Source organism: Anomaloglossus baeobatrachus, chromosome 1, assembly GCF_048569485.1.
Source record: "Anomaloglossus baeobatrachus isolate aAnoBae1 chromosome 1, aAnoBae1.hap1, whole genome shotgun sequence".
Taxonomy (NCBI): Eukaryota; Metazoa; Chordata; class Amphibia; order Anura; family Aromobatidae; genus Anomaloglossus; species Anomaloglossus baeobatrachus.
In genome coordinates this window covers 535,738,067-535,761,763 of record NC_134353.1, presented here as the reverse complement: position 1 = coordinate 535,761,763, position 23,697 = coordinate 535,738,067, and the positions used below count along the sequence as shown (strand labels likewise).

The window sequence follows — 23,697 nt, the reverse complement described above, 5'->3', positions numbered from 1 at the left end:
TGCGACATATGAATTACCTCAAGGGGGATGAACATCTTGAGTTTGGAAAACTATTTGCTAGGGAACAGTTTCTGTTACAATAAGCTACTTTTACTCTGATCACTGAGCACATTTGCAAAGTTTTTGTTGTAGTGAATTAACATTGAAATATCAGTTTCAACAAAACAACTACAATTTCGGGACAGTCTGAAATTTGATAAGGAGGATCAAAGTTGTACACGGGAAAAATACCTTCAATATCTGTAATACGAATGACTACTATTTCTCCTGGACACCCCCCTCACCCACCAAACCCCCCCTACCACCCCAAAAAACAAAACAAAACGCATGCCCAGTTTAGCGTGGGTGTTTGTGTATTTCCACAGTAAGGTGGGAGAAAGCCTCTGTGTAGCCATTTCTACAGAAATCTTTTCTTCCCTAAGAAAATAACGGATAGGTCTAAAATTTAGGGTATGTTCAAATCCGCTGAGGTTTTTCCTGAATTGTCTTCTTTGCATCTCTTCGACTTTTTGCTTCAAAGCCAACTGAAGAATGGTCAGGTCACTTCTTTTAACCCCTTTGTGGCTTTGGAGACTTGGAGCAATTAAAAGAAGCACAAAAATACAGAACAAATGTAAAGCAAATCATTTTTACATTGCAGAGCATAAGCTCAATTATTTGAGAATTTCTTTAGTGGTTTTTCATTTGGGTTATGTAGTGTACCTGCCTGAAATAAATGTTGTGTGCATAAACCCTAAAATTTCCAATCTGTCTTTTTTAAAACATGTCATTTCAAAGAATATATATTAACCTGCAGATATGGGGTTAATCTGTAAATTGCATTCTAAAGCTGCACTGAAAGTCTTTATTTCAACTGACACTGGGAAGAAGTGAGGAGTGGACCCAGCACAATAATCCAGTATATTAAAAATATCCAAAATGTATTAAGTATTTTAAAATCCAACGGATCGTAAACATGAGAACGCACGCATAAGGGCACCTTACGCGTTTCGGACAATAAATAAAAACAAGTCCTTAATCATAGGTCTCATTCTTACTGACAGCCTCTGGCTTTCAATAATTGAGATCACTGCTCATTACATAGTGAGCAGTGGCTGTAACTACACCCCAACACTCACTGACAGTGTACTCTGTACTGATACAGTACAGAGTCAATCAGTGCCAGGCTATGGTTACAGCTGCCTCTGTGTACTGAGATGTGACAGAATACATGCCTAAATCACTCAAAGCCAGAGGCTGCCAGGAGGAAGAAAGTTAATTTCCTCCTTGTAGCTTTCAGTGTAACACTCTGATCCTGCAGGTTAATAGCATTCTTTGACATGACAGACTTCCTTTAAGCTCCTTTTGCTGTCAAAAACTTTGCAATTCCCTAAAATACTGTTATGTGTTGCATCAAAATTAAAATATTCATTTGGGTAGAAACAAGCAAATACAATCTAATTAACCCACTTATCTACTACTGCAGCAAATATAAAATTAATTGTATATTATCCAATAAACTGACTGCTATTTTGACCCCCTTGTGTATGAATAATGTAACTGAATTTGCATGTCCTGGAAAAATATTGATTGTTCTATATGAGAATATACTATGTAGACAAGCAACTATACTGCTATGTAGGATCTCCATCTTAGGAACAGGAAGGGGCAGGACTGAAGTGCCAAAGTACATTTCCTCGTACTATCATAATGTAACTTCTCTGTAATATTACAACTTTTTTCAAGAGCTCCATTTTCTATGGCTTACATTTTAGTAGAATTTTACGCAGTTTAGTCATATGTGCAAAATCGGCAGTTGTAACATTTTGCAAAACTCTATTAATACTTTTCTATTTGGCAACCATGCCATTTAACTGATTAGCCCAATAAGGCCAACCCAAGATATTGATGTTATTTTACTCACTTCAGCACAAGAGGTGGTAGAGTTTTGCCAAGATCATACTTCTCTCAGCACTGAAGAGTTAAAATAAAAATATCATTAAACACCAAAGAAGTGTTTGGGTGTGGAAAGTGCATGACTGCTTTTATACAAATAGTACAAAAGACATAAAGGAAAAAAAAAAGAACAATGTATAGTGCTTTAAGCATGCAACTCGAGGATGATACTATATGTAGCAGGTAGTCCTAAAATGATCATGTTTCGATGTCTGTGTTGCAAATATGTGCATTAAAGCAAAAAAAAAGAACAAAAAGAGCTAGATAGCGGCTTGTTATCCTGTATACAGCTTGCTGTGACTTCAACAGGATACCAGGAGTACACAACCATCAATACAATACTGTCCATCTAATGGGACTCCATATTTACAGGTTTCTCTGCCATGCGTAGTCTCCTCCAAAATATACCTAGGCGACGGCGTGATTTGTAAATTGAAAAGAAAGAAATATTAATTATTTTTCTTTGCAAGCAATAGTCACTGAAATATTAAGACACTACCTTTGGAGATAACCAAGTACTTCATTCCGTAAACCAAAATTAAGAAACAAAAAATAGGAAAGGTATAAGTGACTGTGTGTTTTTAGTTTTGTCAGTTCGGTAGTCCTTTTCAGGGCAGTTTCACCAATTAGTGAAAATAAAAAAGCACCTAGTGTTTTGTAGTTTTCTTTTTCTCTGTTCGATAAAAAAGAATATATATCTAGATTTTTTTATATATATATTTATATATAGATATATAACATACATATACATTTTTATATATGTACGTATATATATAAATATGGAACAGTTCATCTGTGAAATCGGAAGTTTATTTGTCCATTTGGAAGCTATTCCAAAGCAGAAAAAGGAATGTTTTTATGGAGATTAGGGTTTTGACTGTGCCGATTTCGGCTGCGTACAGAGGAGAACATCATGTTACACCCAAAAACTTTGCATTTATGCATTTCCCGCAAATGCACTGTCTTGTAATGAACCCGCAAGGTTCCTTTGTTACTGTACATTTTGTGGCAAATGTTGCACATTATTCCACCATTGCTCATGACAAAGTTGTTGTATAAGGAAGATTCGATCACATCATTGCCTGGTCCCATGAGCGGCGCAGAGGCATTAGCCTTCTGAGAAGACTCCTCACTATCACTGGCACCATCAATGTCATCAAGGAGGATGCCCTCATCACTGCCTACATCAGACTCTCGGGAAGATTGGATACTGCTGCTAGACTGGACACTGGAGGTTGTACTCAAGTCTAAGACCATGTAGTCATCTGCCAGGCACCGCCCATATCCATTGATGTGGGAATCTTCTGTACCAACTGGCGAGGTGGTGTCTTCTCTAACATCCAGGCCCATGGAATGTTGACCGCCATAGATTTTTGCCAAGAACTCATCTCGGAGGTTAGGGTGAGAGGAGTCCAGCCCCATCTCATCCAGTTCTTTGGTCAACAGTTTGCGGTGAAGGTTAATGTTGGCACTGTGTCTGTAATTAAAAAAAAAATGACATTATAAAAATAAGAAAAACACCAATTAGTTTGTCAATGAAGCTAATAAAACACGTTCTATATCATCTATAACAATCTTCCAAAAACTTGTAATTAAATTTTAACTTATTTGGCGGTATTGATGAATTAATAGTCTGAAATGCAAACACATGCAGTAATGAACATATAAACAAACATGCCATGAAGAAAAGCAGCCTGGTGATTCATCAACTTGTGTTTTGCCTAGTTAGATAATCAGTGATAAATTAGTATTATTAAGGGGTCATTTGTCCAATTCTAAAAAAAATGGGTGATAAATATTTTAGTGAGATTTGGCTTACATTTTTTTTCTGATTAATTTTATACCTCAACAATTTGATAAATTTGACAGTATTGTAGCTAAAGTAGCATGCAGTGGCCTCACAGCTACCATGATGTCCTGAATTTATCAATTAGATAATGCTGTATTTACATAAAGTATCACCATCTGCGGTTATACCCTGTTTATACCCTGTTGTTAAGACAGTTCTTGCTATATCTGTATGCATAGTGATGCTCAAATTAGTGGATAGACACACACAGTCTCTTTTCTACATGATCTGCCAAACTTTTTATTTCCTATATTATAATGAACTACAGCCATAATATGCAATAATTAAGCTAAAAGTTGAATAAAATGCCTTCATGTATTAAGCTTTTAAAATATTTCATATAATCTACAGGATGTTGAAGTCAAAGATTTTGAGACATAACAAATGTAAACAGATTTAAAAATAGTTATTTGGTTGTTTCCTAATTTGAGACCCAATCTCATGGTACTTGCAAATCCATTTTCAGCTATTTTTCAACCCAGAAAAGAGCTTCCCCAGCCTTTCTGTATCATTTGCATGTATAAAGGGCTGGCTATTTGGCTCATTTCATTAGCTAAGCCAGCACCCTTCATTGTTGGTTCACAGAGAAAACTGCTGGTGTAGCTACTGAAATGAGACACCCCATCAACTCCTTTTATACATGCCATTGACACAAAGAAGGAAGAAGCTTTCAGTTTTGGATGTGCCAGAACTGTGAGATGAGGATCCATTAAGATCATTTTTAACTTTTATTCCCTGCACATTCTCTATAGACCTCGGTTCCACTTGCATTTTGCACGGATGATTGCAATCTGATAAAACATCAGTTGCACTCACTCTAGTGCGACACCATGGGGGCAGTGTCCATCTGTGATTGATTTTTCATGGCATAGTGGCATACGGAATGAATTGCAGGATGCTGCGTTTGGCAGCGATTCTCAACTCATGCACCCCCATACAAGTCTATGGGAGTTTGTGAAACATTGCACTGCACTCGCATTTCCTTCGACTGCAATGCGATATATGCAGAGACAGGCTGGTGAGGAGATGGGAAGAAAGTGCTCTCCCCTTCTCCACAGCGATGATACGATTGCAAGATCGCATCATAGTCGCATGACCCTCAGCTGACGCTCGCAACAGAGAATCATTAGCATATCGCTTCCGATGCTCTCACATCAAAAGCTAGTGGAACCATACCCTTACAGAGGTTATCACATCGGCATAAGAAACTTTATTGCAAAATATTCTACCTACAAATTCTGAAGTAGTAGTTCCGCCCTAATGTATTTACCAGAAATCAAAACAAGTATTACTTGCACTCAAGGACTCAGCACATTCATCCTTTTCCTGAGTCTTACTTTTAGGAATGCTCAAAAATGTTGTGCAAAACTGCCTTTACTTTAACAAGAAATATAAAAAAAGAACACATATTTTGTCCTCTCCATTTTTTCTGCAATCCATCTTAAGGGCTCGTACACACATTGCGTACTTACATGCATTTATGCAGTGTATTGCACTGCAGCGTAAATGCATGCGTCCTGCGTCCCCAGCACAGTCTATGAAGATTGTGCATGACACATGCGCACGATGCTTTTATGAACGCAATGATTTGGGTGCTAAAATTTTGACCCAAATCCGTGCGTTCATAAAATGAGCATGTCAATTATTTGTGTGCTTTGGATGCAGCTTCCACTCTGTCTATGGTGGGGGCAGCAGCCATAGCGCATGAAATCGGCTTTTTTTAACAAAAATACTGCATTCATTCTGCAGCGATTTGAAGCACACATGTGCTGTCAAATCGCTGCAGAATAATCAGCAGTTACGTGCGCATGAGCCTTAAATGTGTTTTCCAACACTTTAGAAAACTTGGCCAACCAAGGAAGGGTAAAGGGAAGGGGAAAAGATAAAAAAAATAAAAATGGAAACAATGCTTAGTCATGGAGTTGCCTCTTATTTCCATAGTAACTCTCAGTCCTGCAGCAAACAAGCGCAAAAATCATTCATTCAATTACTGGTTCCAATGGTGATATTTGTATGATGGTCCACCAGAGCAATGACAGCGGATGCAGGATGTATGGAATTTTTTTTTATTGTATAACTTTCCATACTTTTAGCGAAATTTTGTAAAGTCATGAAACTCCCCTTTATTATGTCTTTTCATGATCAACTCGATGAATATTTTATTTGCCTTCAATCTCATTGTGGTGTTTTTGAGAGCAGAAGATAAAAAATATATAGTTACAAATTAGATAGTAGGGTTGAAAAAAAACACAAGTCCATCAAGTTCAACTGAGGGATGAATATAGGTACAACTATAGTGAAACAGGAAGGTCCAGCTCAAATGAACAATTTCTTTTTTATTTCTTATTTCAAGTACATGGGACATCAAAACTTCCACAATGAAACAGCAATAATGGCATATGTATCAACGCGTTTCTGGTGTGTTTCCACCCTTAATCATGATCACCATAGTGATGCACCATACTGCATATGGTTTTGAAAAATGAAAGCTATTAATATATTGATATTTTTGCTAATATTATTATTATTTTTCTAATTCTTTGGAAATTAAATAAGGAGTTTTAAAAAAAATAGCTTTGGGAAAGCCAAAACAATAACACTTGCATATGTTCAGATGAACAAGGTCTTTTTTTTCCAAACATAGATTGTGAAAAGGCACAATCTGTAATTCCTTTATTAGGAAAAGAGTATCTCCTTCTTTCTGTTCACTTGCAGTAAAGTACTCGTAAAATAAAAAAATACCAATCTAATTGGAATGTGTAGACATCTTCAATTTCTGTAAGGCCAAACTAAATGCACAAATGTGCTGTAGATCTGTAGAGCTGTGTCCCTCTCCCTCTGTCAGCACTAACAACGAGTCTGTTAATATAATTACATTGACTTTTATTCAATTAAGTGCCATCTCTTGCTTAAAGGGAAGGAGAATAAGAAAAAAAGATGACTTTGTCAATTGATTCAGGTGTAACACAATAATAAAGATGAACTCATGGCAGTGCATTAGCTCTGCACCTCATAACTTTGTAACAAGAGTTCATTCATAGACGTCGATTTCCATTATGCCACCTCAGTTGAAAAAGAATTGATTCTTGCAGTTCTTGTCACTCTTTAATCTATTCCACTTTTGTTTAATAGCACTGTATGTGTAAAAAAAATGACCCGTGAAGCTTCCAACAAACCAGCTTGGCTCTCGCTATCTATCTATACAAGCTGTTTTCACAAAAGTTGGATTGCATTATGGTCATTTTACCCAATCACATGCTAAAATTCACTCAATGGCAAAAAGGATGTGATGTCATGGCGGAAAGTCAAACAAAATGTAAAAAGTTTAATGCATTTTAGAAGCACCGTTCACTCTTATGTGCATAGTTAGCAGATGCTGTGTATTGTCCACTTGCTAAAAGGCTGGTTTAGCCATTTCTCTGCCTGGTGCACAGTGACAACCACTAGTTCAAGAAAAATGTTTGTTTGTTTTCTCTTGACAAGTCTGTTTCTTTTAGCTATACAGGAGCAAGGTCCATTAAGACAGATTTCTGATCCAAGATGTAAGGTTAAAGGTAAAGACTATGCCTAAGGGTACAAATCCACTTGCGTATGACTCGTGTGAGTCTCGTATCGCTATCACCCGGCACGGCGCATACTCACCTGACAGGAGCAGGTTGGCTTCATGTAGTTCTATGCAGCTGAGGCGCTCCGGTCCGGAGAGCGTCACACTGTGCTGGGTGATACCGATGCGAGACTCGCACGAGTCATGCACAAGTGGAACCGTACCCTAAGGCCAATTTCTATACTTGCATGATGGCCTCTAAATCTAGCTTTGAGAGCATTATACAGCCTTATGATGCTGTTTGTTTGGAAGTTTGGACCCGTAGTCATGCAAAATATCCTGATAAACACCTATCCGAAGATGACCTAATTGAATTGTCATGTATTGGGTTGGGCTAAGATTATATAAGACAGTTATAGACAAAAAAATAAGTTTTATTTTACAATAAATCCAGACATTGGACACAACACGACCAAAAATGTGCTTCTTGTTAATTTTATTTTGCAAGGAAACAGTTTCACAAGCGAAACCGCATGACCAAATGTAATGGTTGCACTGGCCCCACACTTAGACAGTCAGGATATAAACTCCAAATGACTCCAAGTAAACTAAATGCCAACATCTCTGCTCCATCCTGCAGAATGTAGAAGTGTCCTGTTATGTACACAAAAGCATGTGACAAATAACCGCCACTCATGCTATAATCACTTAGCACTATTGCCATACTGAAATTAGCAGCGCATTTAATTGATGCTCTCTGAGGGTTTTGGTGGCTCCTTGAAGCTCGATATATTAGCACTTTATTTATCACCTGTGTGAACTGCTCCGAAAGTTATCAGCGCAGTAAGCCATTCTCTAATGCATAGCAACCTCTCGTCCCTACAGTGGTGACAGTGCTGTAATGAGGCAATTTATACTCAGTGAATTCCTAAATCACACAATACTAGAACTGCTGCTCTTAAACAAAGGAAAACACAGCAGATCAGCTCTAATGCAAACCAGGAGAGAAGCCCATTAAAAATCATTCTATCACTGCCAAACTATTTATCCCTACACATTTGATTATGCATTGCCAGTAGGAATGGCAAACAGATATGCATCAATTGTATAAATTAGTGCTAATTACTAATTAATATAATGCCCAATAATTAAAGCCACTTTAAAAAATATATTCTAAAGAATTGTTTACATGTCATGCATATTCATTAATTAAAGAGGTTGTCCAATACTTGGATGACCCCTTCACAAATCGAATGTCTCTCCTTTTTAAAATAATAAAACCTAAACTCACCTTCCTCGGTTCCATTCCAGCTATGTCGGCACTCGCTCTCCCAGAATCACATACTAATGTGACTTCACGCTATCCCTTTGGCAATTCAGCAGTATTTTCACTTTCTCTGCCTACAGACGTATCACATACATCCAGAGAAAAAGACAAAGCATCAGCGCTTACTTCCTCCAGATGTAAACAATTTGTCCAAAGGCAGGGAGAGTGATGATGCCGCTGACTGGCAGCAGGGATCATGTGACGTCACACTGGTACGTGATCCCAGGAAAGCAAGTGCCAACACCACTGGAACAGCGCCGACAATGGAAGTGAGTAAACGTTTTAACATTTTGACGACACCACTGGAACAACGCCACCACTGGAAGTGAGTAAAAGTTTTATTAATTTGCTGACACCATTGGAATAGCACCAGCACTGGAAGTGAGTAAAAGTTTTATTATTTTGCTGACACTATTGGAATAGCACCGACACTGGAAGTGAGTAAAAGTTTTATTATTTTGCTGACACTATTGTAATAGCACCAGCACTAGAAGTGAGTAAAAGTTTTATTATTTTGCTGGCACTATTGGAATAGCACCGGCACTGGAAGTGAGTAAAAGTTTTATTATTTTGCTGACACTATTGGAATAGCACCGGCACTGGAAGTGAGTAAAAGTTTTATTATTTTGCTGACACTATTGGAATAGCACCGGCACTGGAAGTGAGTAAAAGTTTTATTATTTTGCTGACACTATTGGAATAGCACCGGCACTGGAAGTGAGTACAAGTTTTATTATTTTGCTGACACTATTGGAATAGCACCAGCACTGGAAGTGAGTAAAAGTTTTATTATTTTGCTGACACTATTGGAATAGCACCGGCACTGGAAGTGAGTAAAAGTTTTATTATTTTGCTGACACCACTGGAACATCACAGACAATGGAAGTAAGTAAAAGTTTTATTATTTTGAAAATGGGAAACAAACAGATTGAGTTCAAATTGTCAGAGTAGTGGACAATCCCTCTAAGGCTAGCTCAGGATTGGAGTGAGAGTGAACTGTCCACCCAATCTGGAAATGTGATGATCTTCCAACCTCCTAAACAGTGTATAGTCATTAATAAAGACAAGCAACCCAATTCTGTGAAAATCAAATTTATGTTGAATTTTTTAAAAGTAGCAGGTCCAAAACAATAGCGAACAATTTGCGATAGAATAAAAAAAAAACTGTACTGCTATTTTACACATTGCAGAAAATTGCATCAGTCACAAGAGGCTGACACGGCCACATAATGACTTGCAGCTATTATATCAAATAGTACAGCCAATCAGTAGGGATTATCCTAGCCTATAAAAAAGTCAAGGCAGGGATTGTGCAGCCATTTTAAGGTGATTGATGTCGAGAGAGGATGTTGAAGCTCACAGCTCAACAATATAAATAGAGAAAAGTCCTAAAATATTGAACAAAGGCTCCAGATAGTAATATGTGGTACAACCACAGAAGTGATGAAGATGAATATAGTTACCTACAAATGGGATTTAATTTATATGGGTAGAGGGATGGCAGTGATGCCAATAGCAGTGCCAGACTCAGTGTGATTGATCAGTGATATAGTGTAGTTATCTGTCATTTGTCTTATTGCATTACAATTACAAATTACACATTTTTCCCCTCATTCTTAATGCACTATAAAGAACTAGCAAGACTGCACAATATTTTATAAAGTAAAAAAAAATCTGAAGTCAGTGTCCGTAACAGAAAGTGTGCTTGCTTGTCACAGCAAGCCGTAATGAGTTTTTGTATTTCTTGTGCAATCTTTTGTGAACGGGGAATAAATAATTTAAAAACACAAAAGAAGATTCCCAAAGACCCATAAACACATAAAGGATGTGTTTCACAAACAATCTTTTTTGCACATCTATGTTTCTAATTAAATTTTACATCTATATTTGCCACACTAGCACAATGATCTGTGGCAAATGCTGATCGTGTACCTTCGCAGCACCTATTATTACATGCTTTTTAGGAAAGAGGATTTTATTGTATACACAACAGACTCATACTTGGGAATGTTGCCAAAATTTTGCTTTCTGTATCTTTAACTACCTAGTGTTTTTTGGCAAACTGTTTATGGCAAAGGTTGAAAAGATCATCAAAAGTTAATTATGGTGTTCAGAAAATGTATGGTAAGAGAAGAAGTGGCAATGGCAATGGACATGGTGGAGAAAAAAAACAAACAAAATCAAAACACATACTAAGCCACTAACAGCAGTACCAGCATGACTACTGCTGCCGCCAGCTATCCATGCAGAAGTACTACTAAATGCAAGGCACAGTTGGCCTCCTTTAACTCCAGCAAGTTTAATATTCTGGAGGAAGAGGAGTGCGTTATAGAATATATGGCAGATCACTTGTCTCAGTCATATCAAGATTATGTTACCTCAGACATTGACATCAGTTAGTATTCTGAACAGAATAGTATGTCAGATCACAGATGAGTAAGGGGTACTTTGCATGTTGCGACATCACTACTGCGATATCGTCAGGGTCAAATCGAAAGTGACACACATCCGGCGCCGGTAACGACGTCCCAATGTGTAAAGCCTAAGAGAGAAGATGAACGAGCGTGAAACAGTCAAAATTCGGTGATCTGTGTCACGTCATTTATTTTCATAATGTTGGTGCGTCCGCAGGTACGATGTTGTTTGTTGTTCCTGCAGCTCCACACATCGCTGTGTGTGAAGCCGCAGGAGCGACAAACATCTCCTTACCTGCACCTGCCGTCCACCGGCAATGCGGAAGGGAGAAGGTGGGCGGGATGTTTACATCCCTCTCATCTCCGCCCCTCCGCTTTTATTGGCCGGCCGATTAGTGAGGTCGCGGTGACGTCGATGTGACGCCGAACGCACCGCCTCCTTGAAGGAGGGATTCTTCGGCAGTCACAGCGACGTCGCCGACCAGGTATGTGCATGTGAAGCTGCTGTAGCGATAATGTTTGCTACAGCAGCTCGCACTACATATCGCATGTGCCACGGGGGCGGGGGCTATCGCGCTAGGCATCAATAGCATTTGCTAGCGATGTCGCAATGTGCAAAGTACCCCTAAGGCTATGTGTGCATGTTGCGTAATTTCATGCGTTTACGCTGCATATTCAACTGCAATATAAACGCATGTGTTATGCGTCCCCAGCACAATCTATGAAGATTGTGCATAATCCATCCGCACGTTGCGTTTGAGAGCGTAGAGATTTGCATGCTGAAAGTTTGATCCAAATTGCTGCGCTCAAACTAGTAACAGGTCACTTATTTGGTGCACTTTGGATGCTGCTCCCACTCTGTCTATGGGAGAGGCAGCATCCAGAGCGCATGAAATCGGCATCTATTCTGCAGACACACTGCATGCAGTGTTTCTGCAGCACTTTGAAGCGCACATGCACTGCCAAATCGCTGCAGATTTTTCAGCATGGACACTATGCAGGGTGCGCACATAGCCTTAGAGGGATAATTTTTGGACTGCTTATTAATTAAAAAATACATGAAAGGTCTATCAGTGCACTATGTTATTAAATAGGCAGTTGGTTACTTCCGAGTAATCATCCATTTCTATGGTGAGATCTCTTGACATTATTATATTACTAAGGCACTATTTGTGCTAGAGGGCTTGTAAGGGGCTGAATACAGTCCTAACAGAGGTCAGAGTGTTAAATGCATCTTTTAAGAGCAATTGGAGGCTCAGCAGTATTGCAATTCACATCAAATCAACCTGTTCTAACAGAAATTTTTGAAAAATACATCAAACCTGGCAAATTTATATTTCAAAAGATTTTAGCAGGTCTAGTTATTGCACATTTTTTATTTAAAGGGATTGACCCATCTGGCATATCAAAGCATGCCCAGCCATTCTAACTATATCTCTATTTTCATGATGTCCTTGAGCTGAGAATACTAGAGGCATTCACTTGCCATTTCATGAATTGAAAATGTAATTATTACCATTTGTTTTATTGCTCATACTATTTCTAAACTCCCTAACGTGATGCTTTTACTGTAATTTTTTTTTAAAAAGGCAGCAGTTTTAAGATATTTTTGGACATTCTTGCCAAAAAATGCATCACAAATGTGAAAATACCCTAGGGTACTTCACACAAACATTTTTTATTGAAGTTTTTTGAGCATTTTAATAGAGATTTGATATAAATCTGATTGTGCTGCAAACTGTGAAATCAGGGGTGAAAATATCCAGCATAAATTGACATGGCATGGACTTAACATCCTCAACTCACTTTTCCTTTACATTTGGTAAAATCTCATGCACTACTGTGGTGTGTTATGGATTTTAACACACTCAGATTGAAAATCTACACCACAACTGCTACTTGTGACAATACCCTTACTTTGGTCTGCTGCAAAAACATTTTTATTAGTAAATACAAACTAAAATCAATTGATGATTAAAATAATAGAAGAAAAAAAAGATATCATGTTGGTGGAATGCGGTCCGACTGACTAACTAAGCCTCAGTGATAATGTTATATTCAAAACGGAAGAGTCTTTATATTTACCAAAGTATGAAAATACCCAAAAGACACCGTAGTACAAATGTATAAAACATTTTATTTATTATTAATGCATAGGGTATACATAACAATGATTTCAAGAAAAACCGGGGTGAGTAAGTGAAAGAGGGGAAAAACCCCACGTGACCCAGGAAGGAAATCAGATCTCACATAGGACCTGCAAAGATGTTTACAATATACTAATAGGTAGCCTCATGCAAGTGCAAAGAGATGCTAACACAATAAGAACCAAGGTCTACTGTCCAGCTAATCAATGAGGAGCTTACCTAACAAGCAGATCACCAATAAGTCCTGGTGTACACGTGGGGACCGGCGTCCCAACACGTGTTTCGTCTAGTGCTTCGTCGGGGGACAATGATTAAAAGTGCATGGTGTGGGGTTTAAAAAGGAGCCTAATTGTCATAGTCACGCCTCTACACCCATGCGTCCTGGCGTGACTCACCGCTACGGACCGCGCCGTGGCTCAGCATCTGGAGCGAAGAACCGGCGGAAGCAAGACTTCCGGTGACGTCACCAGCACTTCCGGTTCTCCGCCGCAGCGAGCGTTGCCACAGACGCGAACAAAGGGGCGGGTATCACACCAGGACCACGTCAAATGCACCTCCCATCCATAAGATGGTAAGTCCAGCTCCGTCAATCAAGTCAGACACAATGCGGCTTTAGAATATAAGTGTACCATAGACGCTTAAATGTAGTTTAAAACATTAGATGTCCGCTTATGGCAGCTTTATAAATATGGAGGATAGGAAGAAGTTTAGAATGAAAAAGACATTTAGAGGAAAGAGAAGCAGACGTCTGCAAGAATATATAATAGACATGTAGACATAGATATGCACATAATAATATCAGCATAGACACAACTATAAACAATCGATGTCTAATTCCTCCATAAATCCAAAGCCTCTGAAGCTCATTAATAAGACGTGTAGGTCTCCATTCCTTCCAGGCCAAGCTGAATCGGGAAACTGATGACAGAACCAGGGGGGGGGGAGGGGGGGAGGAGAGGTGGAGGGGGAATCAAGAGGGGTGTTTTCTGACAAGAAGAGGGTCCCTTTTAAACTAAACAAAATAGAAAACACACTGTTAAAAGAGTCATACTAGGGTAACCAAAGACATATAGCATGACCATACTGTTGTATACAAGAAACAGCGCAATATCTTTCATTTCTTTATTTAGTCTTCATAGTGGATCAGACCACCATAAAGACCTACCAATCATAGATGGACGTCCTTTGATGACAGCAAGTCTCAGGAGTCTCAGAGATGCATTGGTACACAGCCACTATGTCGTTAAGAGAACCCCCCTCTTTGGATGTGGTCCCCAACGCGTTGGTTGCTACCCATGTGGTAGCTGTCGTGGCTGCCAGAATATTATTCGGGCCACAACCTTTTGCTCTGCGGATGGAAAGAGGGAGTTTTCCATTCGTGAATATATCTCTTGCAGCACATCTGGCGTAATTTATTACGCCACGTGTGGCTGTAACAAGATATATGTCGGGCTGACCTCCCGTGAACTCAGAATCCGCACGAGGGAGCACGTGCGGGATATTTTGGCGGCCAAAGAGGTCACCAACCCCGAATCCCTAAAAACGATACCCAGACACTTCAGGGAGGTTCACAACTGTGACCCTATATCCTTGCAGGTCCGGGGTATCGATAGGGTACATCTTGGAATTCGGGGGGGTGACCTCAAAAAACGTTTGGCACAGGTGGAGTGCCGCTGGATTTTTGTTTTGGGCACTCAGGCACCACATGGGCTCAATGAACGGCTCTCTTTTGCTCCGTTTTTATAACTCTCCAATTCCCATTGTTTTAATTGTTTTAAAAAAATTTTTTGAAACATGTTGTGTCTTTTGTGAATTCAATTCGGAAAAAAACTTTTTCTGAATGGAGTCTAATCCATCTATGATTGGTAGGTCTTTATGGTGGTCTGATCCACTATGAAGACTAAATAAAGAAATGAAAGATATTGCGCTGTTTCTTGTATACAACAGTACCTATGTTCATGCTATATGTCTTTGGTTACCCTAGGATGACTCTTTTAACAGTGTGTTTTCTATTTTGTTTAGTTTAAAAGGGACCCTCTTCTTGTCAGAAAACACCCCTCTTGATTCCCCCTCCACCTCTCCTCCCCCCCCCCAAACCCCACCCACCCCCCTGGTTCTGTCATCAGTTTCCCGATTCAGCTTGGCCTGGAAGGAATGGAGACCTACACGTCTTATTAATGAGCTTCAGAGGCTTTGGATTTATGGAGGAATTAGACATCGATTGTTTATAGTTGTGTCTATGCTGATATTATTATGTGAATATCTATGTCTACATGTCTATTATATATTCTTGCAGACGTCTGCTTCTCTTTCCTCTAAATGTCTTTTTCATTCTAAACTTCTTCCTATCCTCCATATTTATAAAGCTGCCATAAGCGGACATCTAATGTTTTAAACTACATTTAAGTGTCTATGATACACTTATATTCTAAAGCCGCATTGTGTCTGACTTGATTGACGGAGCTGGACTTGCCATCTTATGGATGGGAGGTGCATTTGACGTGGTCCTAATGTGATACCCGCCCCTTTGTTCGCGTCTGTGGCAACGCTCGCTGCGGCGGAGAACTGGAAGTGCTGGTGACGTCACCGGAAGTCTTGCTTCCGCCGGTTCTTCGCTGCAGATGCTGAGCCACGGCGCGGTCCGTAGCGGTGAGTCACGCCAGGACGCATGGGTGTAGAGGCGTGACTATGACAATTAGGCTCCTTTTTAAACCCCACACCATGCACTTTTAATCATTGTCCCCCGACGAAGCACTAGACGAAACACGTGTTGGGACGCCGGTCCCCACGTGTACACCAGGACTTATTGGTGATCTGCTTGTTAGGTAAGCTCCTCATTGATTAGCTGGACAGTAGACCTTGGTTCTTATTGTGTTAGCATCTCTTTGCACTTGCATGAGGCTACCTATTAGTATATTGTAAACATCTTTGCAGGTCCTATGTGAGATCTGATTTCCTTCCTGGGTCACGTGGGGTTCTTCCCCTCTTTCACTTACTCACCCCGGTTTTTCTTGAAATCATTGTTATGTATACCCTATGCATTAATAATAAATAAAATGTTTTATACATTTGTACTACGGTGTCTTTTGGGTATTTTCATACTTTGGTAAATATAAAGACTCTTCCGTTTTGAATATATTATCCATTGAGTTGTTGCCTATAACCTTATCTGTGGCTCCTTATGCTATATATCAGTGATAATGTTTCAGCAATAGGCCCTCAATCTCAAGCCTCTATACTTATCTTCCAGTGACGGCTATCCTAATGAGTACTGCACTTGCATTCTTCTGTGCTCACCTAATGAAGCATTAACCTCTGATTAATCAGGTGGCTTTCATATTAATCCTGCTATTGTCACATACTCAATATCTATCTGTAAAAACAATTTAAAGGCAGACAACATGTCAAACAAGCAATCTGGAAGCCATTATTTTGCTGCGAGGCTTTAATATTATCCCTGCAGTAGAGATATGACTTAAATTTGATTTCTTCCCATTGACTTGCCCATTCAAGTTAAGGGGTCTGTAAAAATATATCTGTGTGTCATCCGAATGCAGGCTGTATTTTACTGTTTGATAGGCAAAGAGGGCTTTACACGCAGCGATATTGCTGGTAATATCGCTACCGAGCGTACCCGCCCCCGTCGTTTGTGCATCACGGGCAAATCGCTGCCCGTGGCACACAATATTGTTAGGAGCCGTTACACAAACTTACCTGCCTAACGACGTCGCTGTGGCCAGCGAATTTCCTCCTTTCTAAGGGGGTGGTACGTGCGGCGTCACAGCGGCATCACTAAGTGGCCGCCCAATAGAAGCGAAAGGGCGGAGATGAGCGACCGTAACATCCCGCCCACCTCCTTCCTTCCTCATTGCCGGCGGCCGCAGGTAAGCTGTACTTCGTCATTTCCAAGGTGTCACACATAGCGATGTGTGCTGCCTTGGGAACGACGAACAACCTGCGTCCTCAACAATTAACGATTTTTTGAAAATGAACGACGTGTCAACAATGGCCGATTTGGTGAGTATTTTCCATCGTTAACAGCCGCTCCTTGGTGTCACACGCAACGACATCGCTAACGATGCCAGATGTGCGTCACGGAATCCATGACCCCGGTGATATATCGTTATATCACCGGGGTCATGGATTCCATGACGCACATCTGGCATCGTTAGCGATGTCGTTGCGTGTAACGTGGCCTTTAGAGACGTTTGGAATTCCTTTGCATGCTAGAACGATAGCTGTCACACTGACTGTAAAAATGTACACACAAACTAAAAATGGATGAAAATTGAATACAGCAACACTGATGAAAAAGGGTCCATTTATTTTTCGCATGTGCAAAACAAAAACAGATGACAGATGTCTGAATAAGGCTTGAATTGATGTCACCAAAGTTTTGACACTCATATATGGGCAAGTTTGTATTACTTCAAGCTAAATTAAGCAAATAATAATAATAATATACTGAACAAACATATAAACACACTTGTTTTTGCCCTTATTTTTCATGAAATTCAAAGGCCTAAGACTTTTTAAATGTACTCAAAAGGCCTTTACTCACTCATATACTTTTCACAAGTTTGCCTATATCTGTGTTAGTGAGCACTTCTCCTTTACTAAGATAATCCATCCACCTCTCAGAGGGGGCATATCATGATGCTGATTAGATAGCATGATTATTACACAGGTGTGCCTTAGGCTGGTCACAATAAAAGACCGCTCAAAAATGTGCAGTTTTAGGCCTCCTTCACACGTCAGTGATTCTGGTACGTATGTTGCTGTTTTTACACGTACCGGAATCATGGACATACGCAAACCCATTAAAATCAATGGGTCTGGGCACACAATAGTTATTTCTCACTGACCGTGTTTCCCTGCGGTGCACACGTGTATCCGTGTATTCCACCTGGAGACAAATCCATTTTTCTATGGCATCAGTGATGTCACACGGACCACACAGTGGTGTGATCTGTGTGACACATACAAGAGAAAACATGTATCTTTGAAATAAAATGATTTTTATACTCACCTGTCTCCAGCGATGCTGTCTCCGCTCACTGCTATCTCCTGTTTCCAGGCCGGCTAATTATGCTCATGCATATTCACTGCACCGCGACCCAGAACAGCAGAGGTGAGACATCAGCGGCCAGATAAAGCAGAGACAGAGATATCAGCACCACAGACAGCAGTGCCAGGGACAGGTGAATATAGGTGTGCCTGATCTCCATGTGCTTTCACGGATAGCACACGAAGAACACACGTGTGTCAAAATCATGCTGGATGTTGTGGTTCTGGGCTGGGGTGATTACACGTGGTCTGCGGTTGTGAGTCCAGTTGACTATACTGCCAAATTCTCTGAAATGTCTTTAGAGACAGCTCATGGTAGAGAAATGAACATTCAATTCATGGACAATTGCTCTGGTGGACATCACTGCAGTCAGCATGCCAATTGCAGGTTCCCTCATAACTTGAGATGTAAGTGGCATTGTGCTATGTGATAAACTACTCATTTTAGAGTGGCCTTTATTTGTGGCCAGCCAAAGGCACACCTGTGCAAAAATCATGCTCTCTAATCACCATCTTGACATTCCTCACTAATAGTCTATCAACCATCATCATCACATTCTTGAATGGACTATGATCCATATATGGTGCATACATTTTGTGCCTCGTGTACCATAAGTAAGTATTACATTTCAATTAAAATAAGAACACAGAGCTCATAAGTACAAAATCCCTAAAAGACTCTACCCTCTTAGATTTTATCATTTGTGTAGGGCACATCATATCATTCATGGCGGATGAAAATATGTATCTATAGTGGATATGTTATGCATGTAGCTAGCTTAATTTTGAACTGGATTTTGACTGACACTAAAGCCTCACAATCACAGTAAAACAGATTTATTAATTTGATGAATCTTATCAATGCTCTGAAAAAAGGCTGTTTGATGATTCTTTGAGCTTCCTACCCATTTGTTTTAAAACTTGGAGATTTTTACTTGACCTTGTTATATTCATCTAACTATTCTATTTTTGTTCATGGCTTTATTTTTTTTATCTTACCTAAGCAAAAATATAAAAGTTTGAACATTCAGTAAATTAATCTTTTTTCCTGTTTATCAACGAGGTCCACATCAAAGTTTATGGATTTCTAATGGAGTCTATATTAGTTTACTAATTATGTTCCACTTGACTTTTACTGTGACTAGGGGTGGTGTAATTTCTCACTATAGTAAAATTCTATGTGTAACAAAACAATCCACCTCTTTTCACAATTCATTGTCACAGATGGCGATTCTTTACTGTACAAACAGTGAAACTAAGGAAATCTCTGCCACACAATGGGTTGACTCTACAAAAATTCAAGTACGGCCCTCATGCTTTTCTTGAAAATATAATATTATAGATAATGGGTAGTGGATTCTGTGCTGTCACGTTGATCCATGGACCTAGTCTGATTGTCGTATGTAGAGTCGGAACTCCCTAATAAAGGCCAATTAGCATCTGCCTCATGGGAGTTTTGTCTCTCGATCATGTTATGTTATAGGTTGAACTCAATGGACTTATGTCTGCTTTCAACATTTCAACTATGGCTCCGATCAATCAAAGCAATTTCATCATAATTATACTACAAATTGCTTTGAAGAGTCTCAAAATAACTGTGCAACTCAGAGTTGGATTTTCATGCCAGCTTCATTTTCACACCAGTTACTCCCAATTCTGCTAAAATGGGCAGAGATTGGGCAGGATGGGGACACCAAAGCTCATTTGACTATTGGTATTCTAGCTGGGTATTCCATATGCCAAAAATGTTACTTCAGTCAGTAACTGGAGTAAGATTTCTGGAGTGGCAAATAAGGCTTGTCAGATACTCCTGATTTATGTAGAAATTTGCGCTTCTTAATGAATCAGAAGCATCTGACTCCACCGTGTTCCCTCATTAAGATGATGAGAATCGGGTCCTATGAATTCAATAGTGGACAAATATTATAGGAATATGTGGAAATGGCTCTATAAAGTATTTAAGATGTAACTAAAAGCATTTTGTGTATGTTATCAAATGATCACATTGAATGGACAGTGCTTAAAATGGGAGTACTTTTATGGCACATCTATTATATGGTAAAGCAAACACTACATGTGACAAAAAGAAAAAAATAATTGATAAAGTTTCAAACAATAAACTTAGTAATCAATCTTATAAGAAATAATATTTACCCAGTTACATTTCTAATTTTCCCATTGCCCCAATTGCTCCTTCATCCTCTGGGTGCAATCCGGATGGTCTGCATTAAAAACAAACAGAAACAAACCACACCCATAACTCTGGAGACATATCCTTAATGTCTTATAAGAACTGACATTGGGGGCAGATTTTGAGGCCTAGTTGTATTGGAAGTGATTGAAGTTTCTATGCAAGAAACAAAAGGAGAGTGTTTTATGATATAGAATAAAATAATTGCTATACCAAAGTCTGGCACCAACTTATGGAGTAGTAGCTTTTGTCCAAATGTACACACTTCAATACAACTAAGCCATAGTTATACTAAGAAAAACATATGGTAAACTTTGTATAGTTATAATTATGTATACCTCATTACATATTAAAATCTGCCCCAATATAAACATTCACATGAATCACTTCATCCAATATGTGTCTATTGAAAGTTACAAAAAGAATCATACATAAATATTAGACTATTTACTGGTATAGTCAATGGCCATGTAAATGAGTACTGTAACATTGCCCATTTCAATTTTTTTTCCTTTCCCTTCTCAGACTGCAGGTCATGCTATATTGAACATTCTAATAGATTACTATGGGCTCAGTTTTTATGTGCAAATGTTACTAAATAAGCTTATGGGGATATATTTGGAGAAAAGGAAAAATGGAAATGTAGAGGTAAAAGCAAATTAGCAAAAACCATTTTCATGTATTCAATTTTACAGAAACCATATGCCATTTAAAACAATATAAAAATAATCAAACTGTTCTTGGTTTAGTAGTAGGTAGTTATGTGCTGTAGCAGCAAGGCTCTTAGTGTGACATTTCACTCAAAAATAGGCTTTAAGGGTTATTCCTAAACAATGAGCATTAGAACCCTAAAGGGCTATTTACATGCTGCGACATCGCTAACGATATATTGTCGGGGTCACGGTGTTTGTCACGCACATCCGGCGTCGTTAGCATCATCACAGCGTGTTGTGACAGGCAAGAGCGACCTTAAACGATCGCAAAAGAGACAAAAATCATTGGTATATGAGAGGTCGTTCATTTACCAAAAATCGTTGTCTCGTACGTAGCGAGGTTGTTCCTCGATCCTGTGGCATCACACATTGCTATGTGTGATACCGCAGGAACGACGATCATCTCCTTACCTCAGTCCACTGGAAATGGGGAAGGAAGGAGGTGGGCGGGATGTTACGTCCCGCTCATCTCCGCCCCTCCTCTGCTATTGGACGGCTGCCGTGTGACGTCGCTGTGATGCCGCACGAACCGCCCCCTTAGAAAGGAGGCGGTTCGCCGGCCAGAGAGACGTCGCAGGGAAGGTAAGTCTGTGTGATGGGTGTAAGCGATGTTGTGCACCACGGGCAGCGATTTGCCCATGTCGCACAACCAAGGGGGGCGGGTACGCTCGCTAGCTATATCGGTACCGATATTGCAGCATGTAAAGTACCCTTTAGATTGGGGCTTTACAGCCCCATCCTCAATGGCGTGAAGATGCACAGGATAGACCTCCAATCCATTCACTGTCAATGGGACTTCCAAAAACAAGCGAGCACTGCACTCAGCAGTCACAAAGACAATGAATAGTGGTGGCTGAGTATGCACATCTCTTCCTATCAGGACAGGGCTGCACAGCCCCATTTTTGTGGTGACAAATCTGCAATTTGGGATAGCTGTGGGTCCTCCAGTGATCAGCTAGTTAATCCCTATCCTGGTTGCAGGGAATAACTTTTTGTTTTAACTTAAATAACCCTTTGAAGTACATATTTAACATGGTGCACAAAATTATATTACCCATTGTGTCACAGAGATATGTCAAAATATATTGCCATACCTAAATGCTAAGTCCTCGATTGGTCTTTAGGAAAAAAAGAGTGTTGACCCTCTCTAAAGTGTCCATCTCCCCACTCTAACCTGACTTCACTAAGGAGAGTTGCTGCCATGCCACTTTTAGACTACTGAGGACGAAGAGACCAGAATTGGTGTCTCATCTCTTTTTGTTAGCTCTCACAATAGGATCACTATATATATATATATATATATATATATATATATATATATATATATATATAAAAAAAACACATCTTGTATAACAGTGTAAATTTGGTGTGCCCTCAAGATAAGTCAACACTCAGTCATTAATCTCTAAACCGATAATAACAAAGGTGAGTACACCTCTAAGTGAAAATGGGCAAAGTATGCCCAATTAGCCATTTTGGCTAACTGGCTACAAGTTCTTATGTGTGAATGGGGAGCAGGTGTGTTAAATTTGGTGTCATCGCTCACACACTCTCTCATACTGGTCACTGGAAGTTCAAAATGGCACCTCATAGTAAAGAATTCTCTGATGATCTGAAAAAAAATTGTTGCTCTTCATAAAGATGGCCTAGGCTATAAGAAGATTGCCAACACTCTGAAACTGAGCAGCAGCACAGTGGCCAAGAAAATACAGTGGTTTTACAAGACAGGTTCTAATCAGGACAAGCCTCACCGCGTTCGACCAAAGAAGTTGAGTGCATATGCTCAGAACCATATCTAGAAGTTGTATTTTCAAAAGGGATGTATTGGTGTTCCCATCATTGCTACATAGATGAAAGGGGTGGGGGGTCATCCTGTCAGTGCTCAGACCATATGCAACACACTGTATACAATTCTTTTGCATGGCGGTCATTCCAGAAGAAAGCCTCTTCTAATAAGAAGTGCACAAGAAAGCACGCAAACAGTTTGATGAAGACAAGCAGACTAAGGACATGGATTACTGGAACCATGCCCTGTGGTCTGATGAGACCAAGATAAACTTATTTGATGTACATGGTGTCAAGCGTGCGTGGAGGCTGTTAGGTGAGGAGTACAAAGGCAAGTGTGTTTTGACTATAGTCAAGCATGGTGTTGGGAGTATCAAGGTTTAGGGCTGTATGAGTGCTGCCGGCTGTGGGGAGCTACAGTTCATTGAGGTAAACATAAATGCCAACATGTACTGTGACATACTGAAGCAGAGCATGATTCCTTCCCTTCAGAAACTGGGCCATATTGCAGTATTCCAACATGATAATGACATCTGCTGCCTTGCTAAATAAACTGAGAGTAAAGCTACCAAGAATGTCTCCAGACCTAAACCCTAGTGAGCATCCTCAAACAGAAGGTAGAGGAGTGCAAGGTCTCTAACATCAACCAGCTACATATTCACTTAAGGGTGTATTCACTTTTGTTGCCAGCAGTTTAGACATTAATAGCTGTGTGAGTGTTGAGT

At 39.7% G+C, this 23,697-nt stretch overlaps 1 protein-coding gene across 4 annotated transcripts in view; it reads right to left on the bottom strand.

The window, feature by feature from the left end:
• Positions 1-312: 312 nt before the first annotated feature.
• BNC2 (basonuclin zinc finger protein 2) overlaps positions 313-23,697 on the bottom strand; it is a 952,623-nt gene continuing 929,238 nt past the window's right edge. For 3 of the 4 annotated variants that reach the window (XM_075316506.1, XM_075316528.1, XM_075316513.1), the window contains one exon: positions 313-3,412. In XM_075316506.1, the coding sequence (XP_075172621.1) occupies positions 2,764-3,412 (649 nt within the window). In that variant the 3' untranslated portion in view covers positions 313-2,763. Of the gene's footprint in view, positions 3,413-20,437; positions 20,506-23,697 lie in introns of all 4 variants that reach the window. The other variant, XM_075316521.1, reaches the window with a different exon arrangement.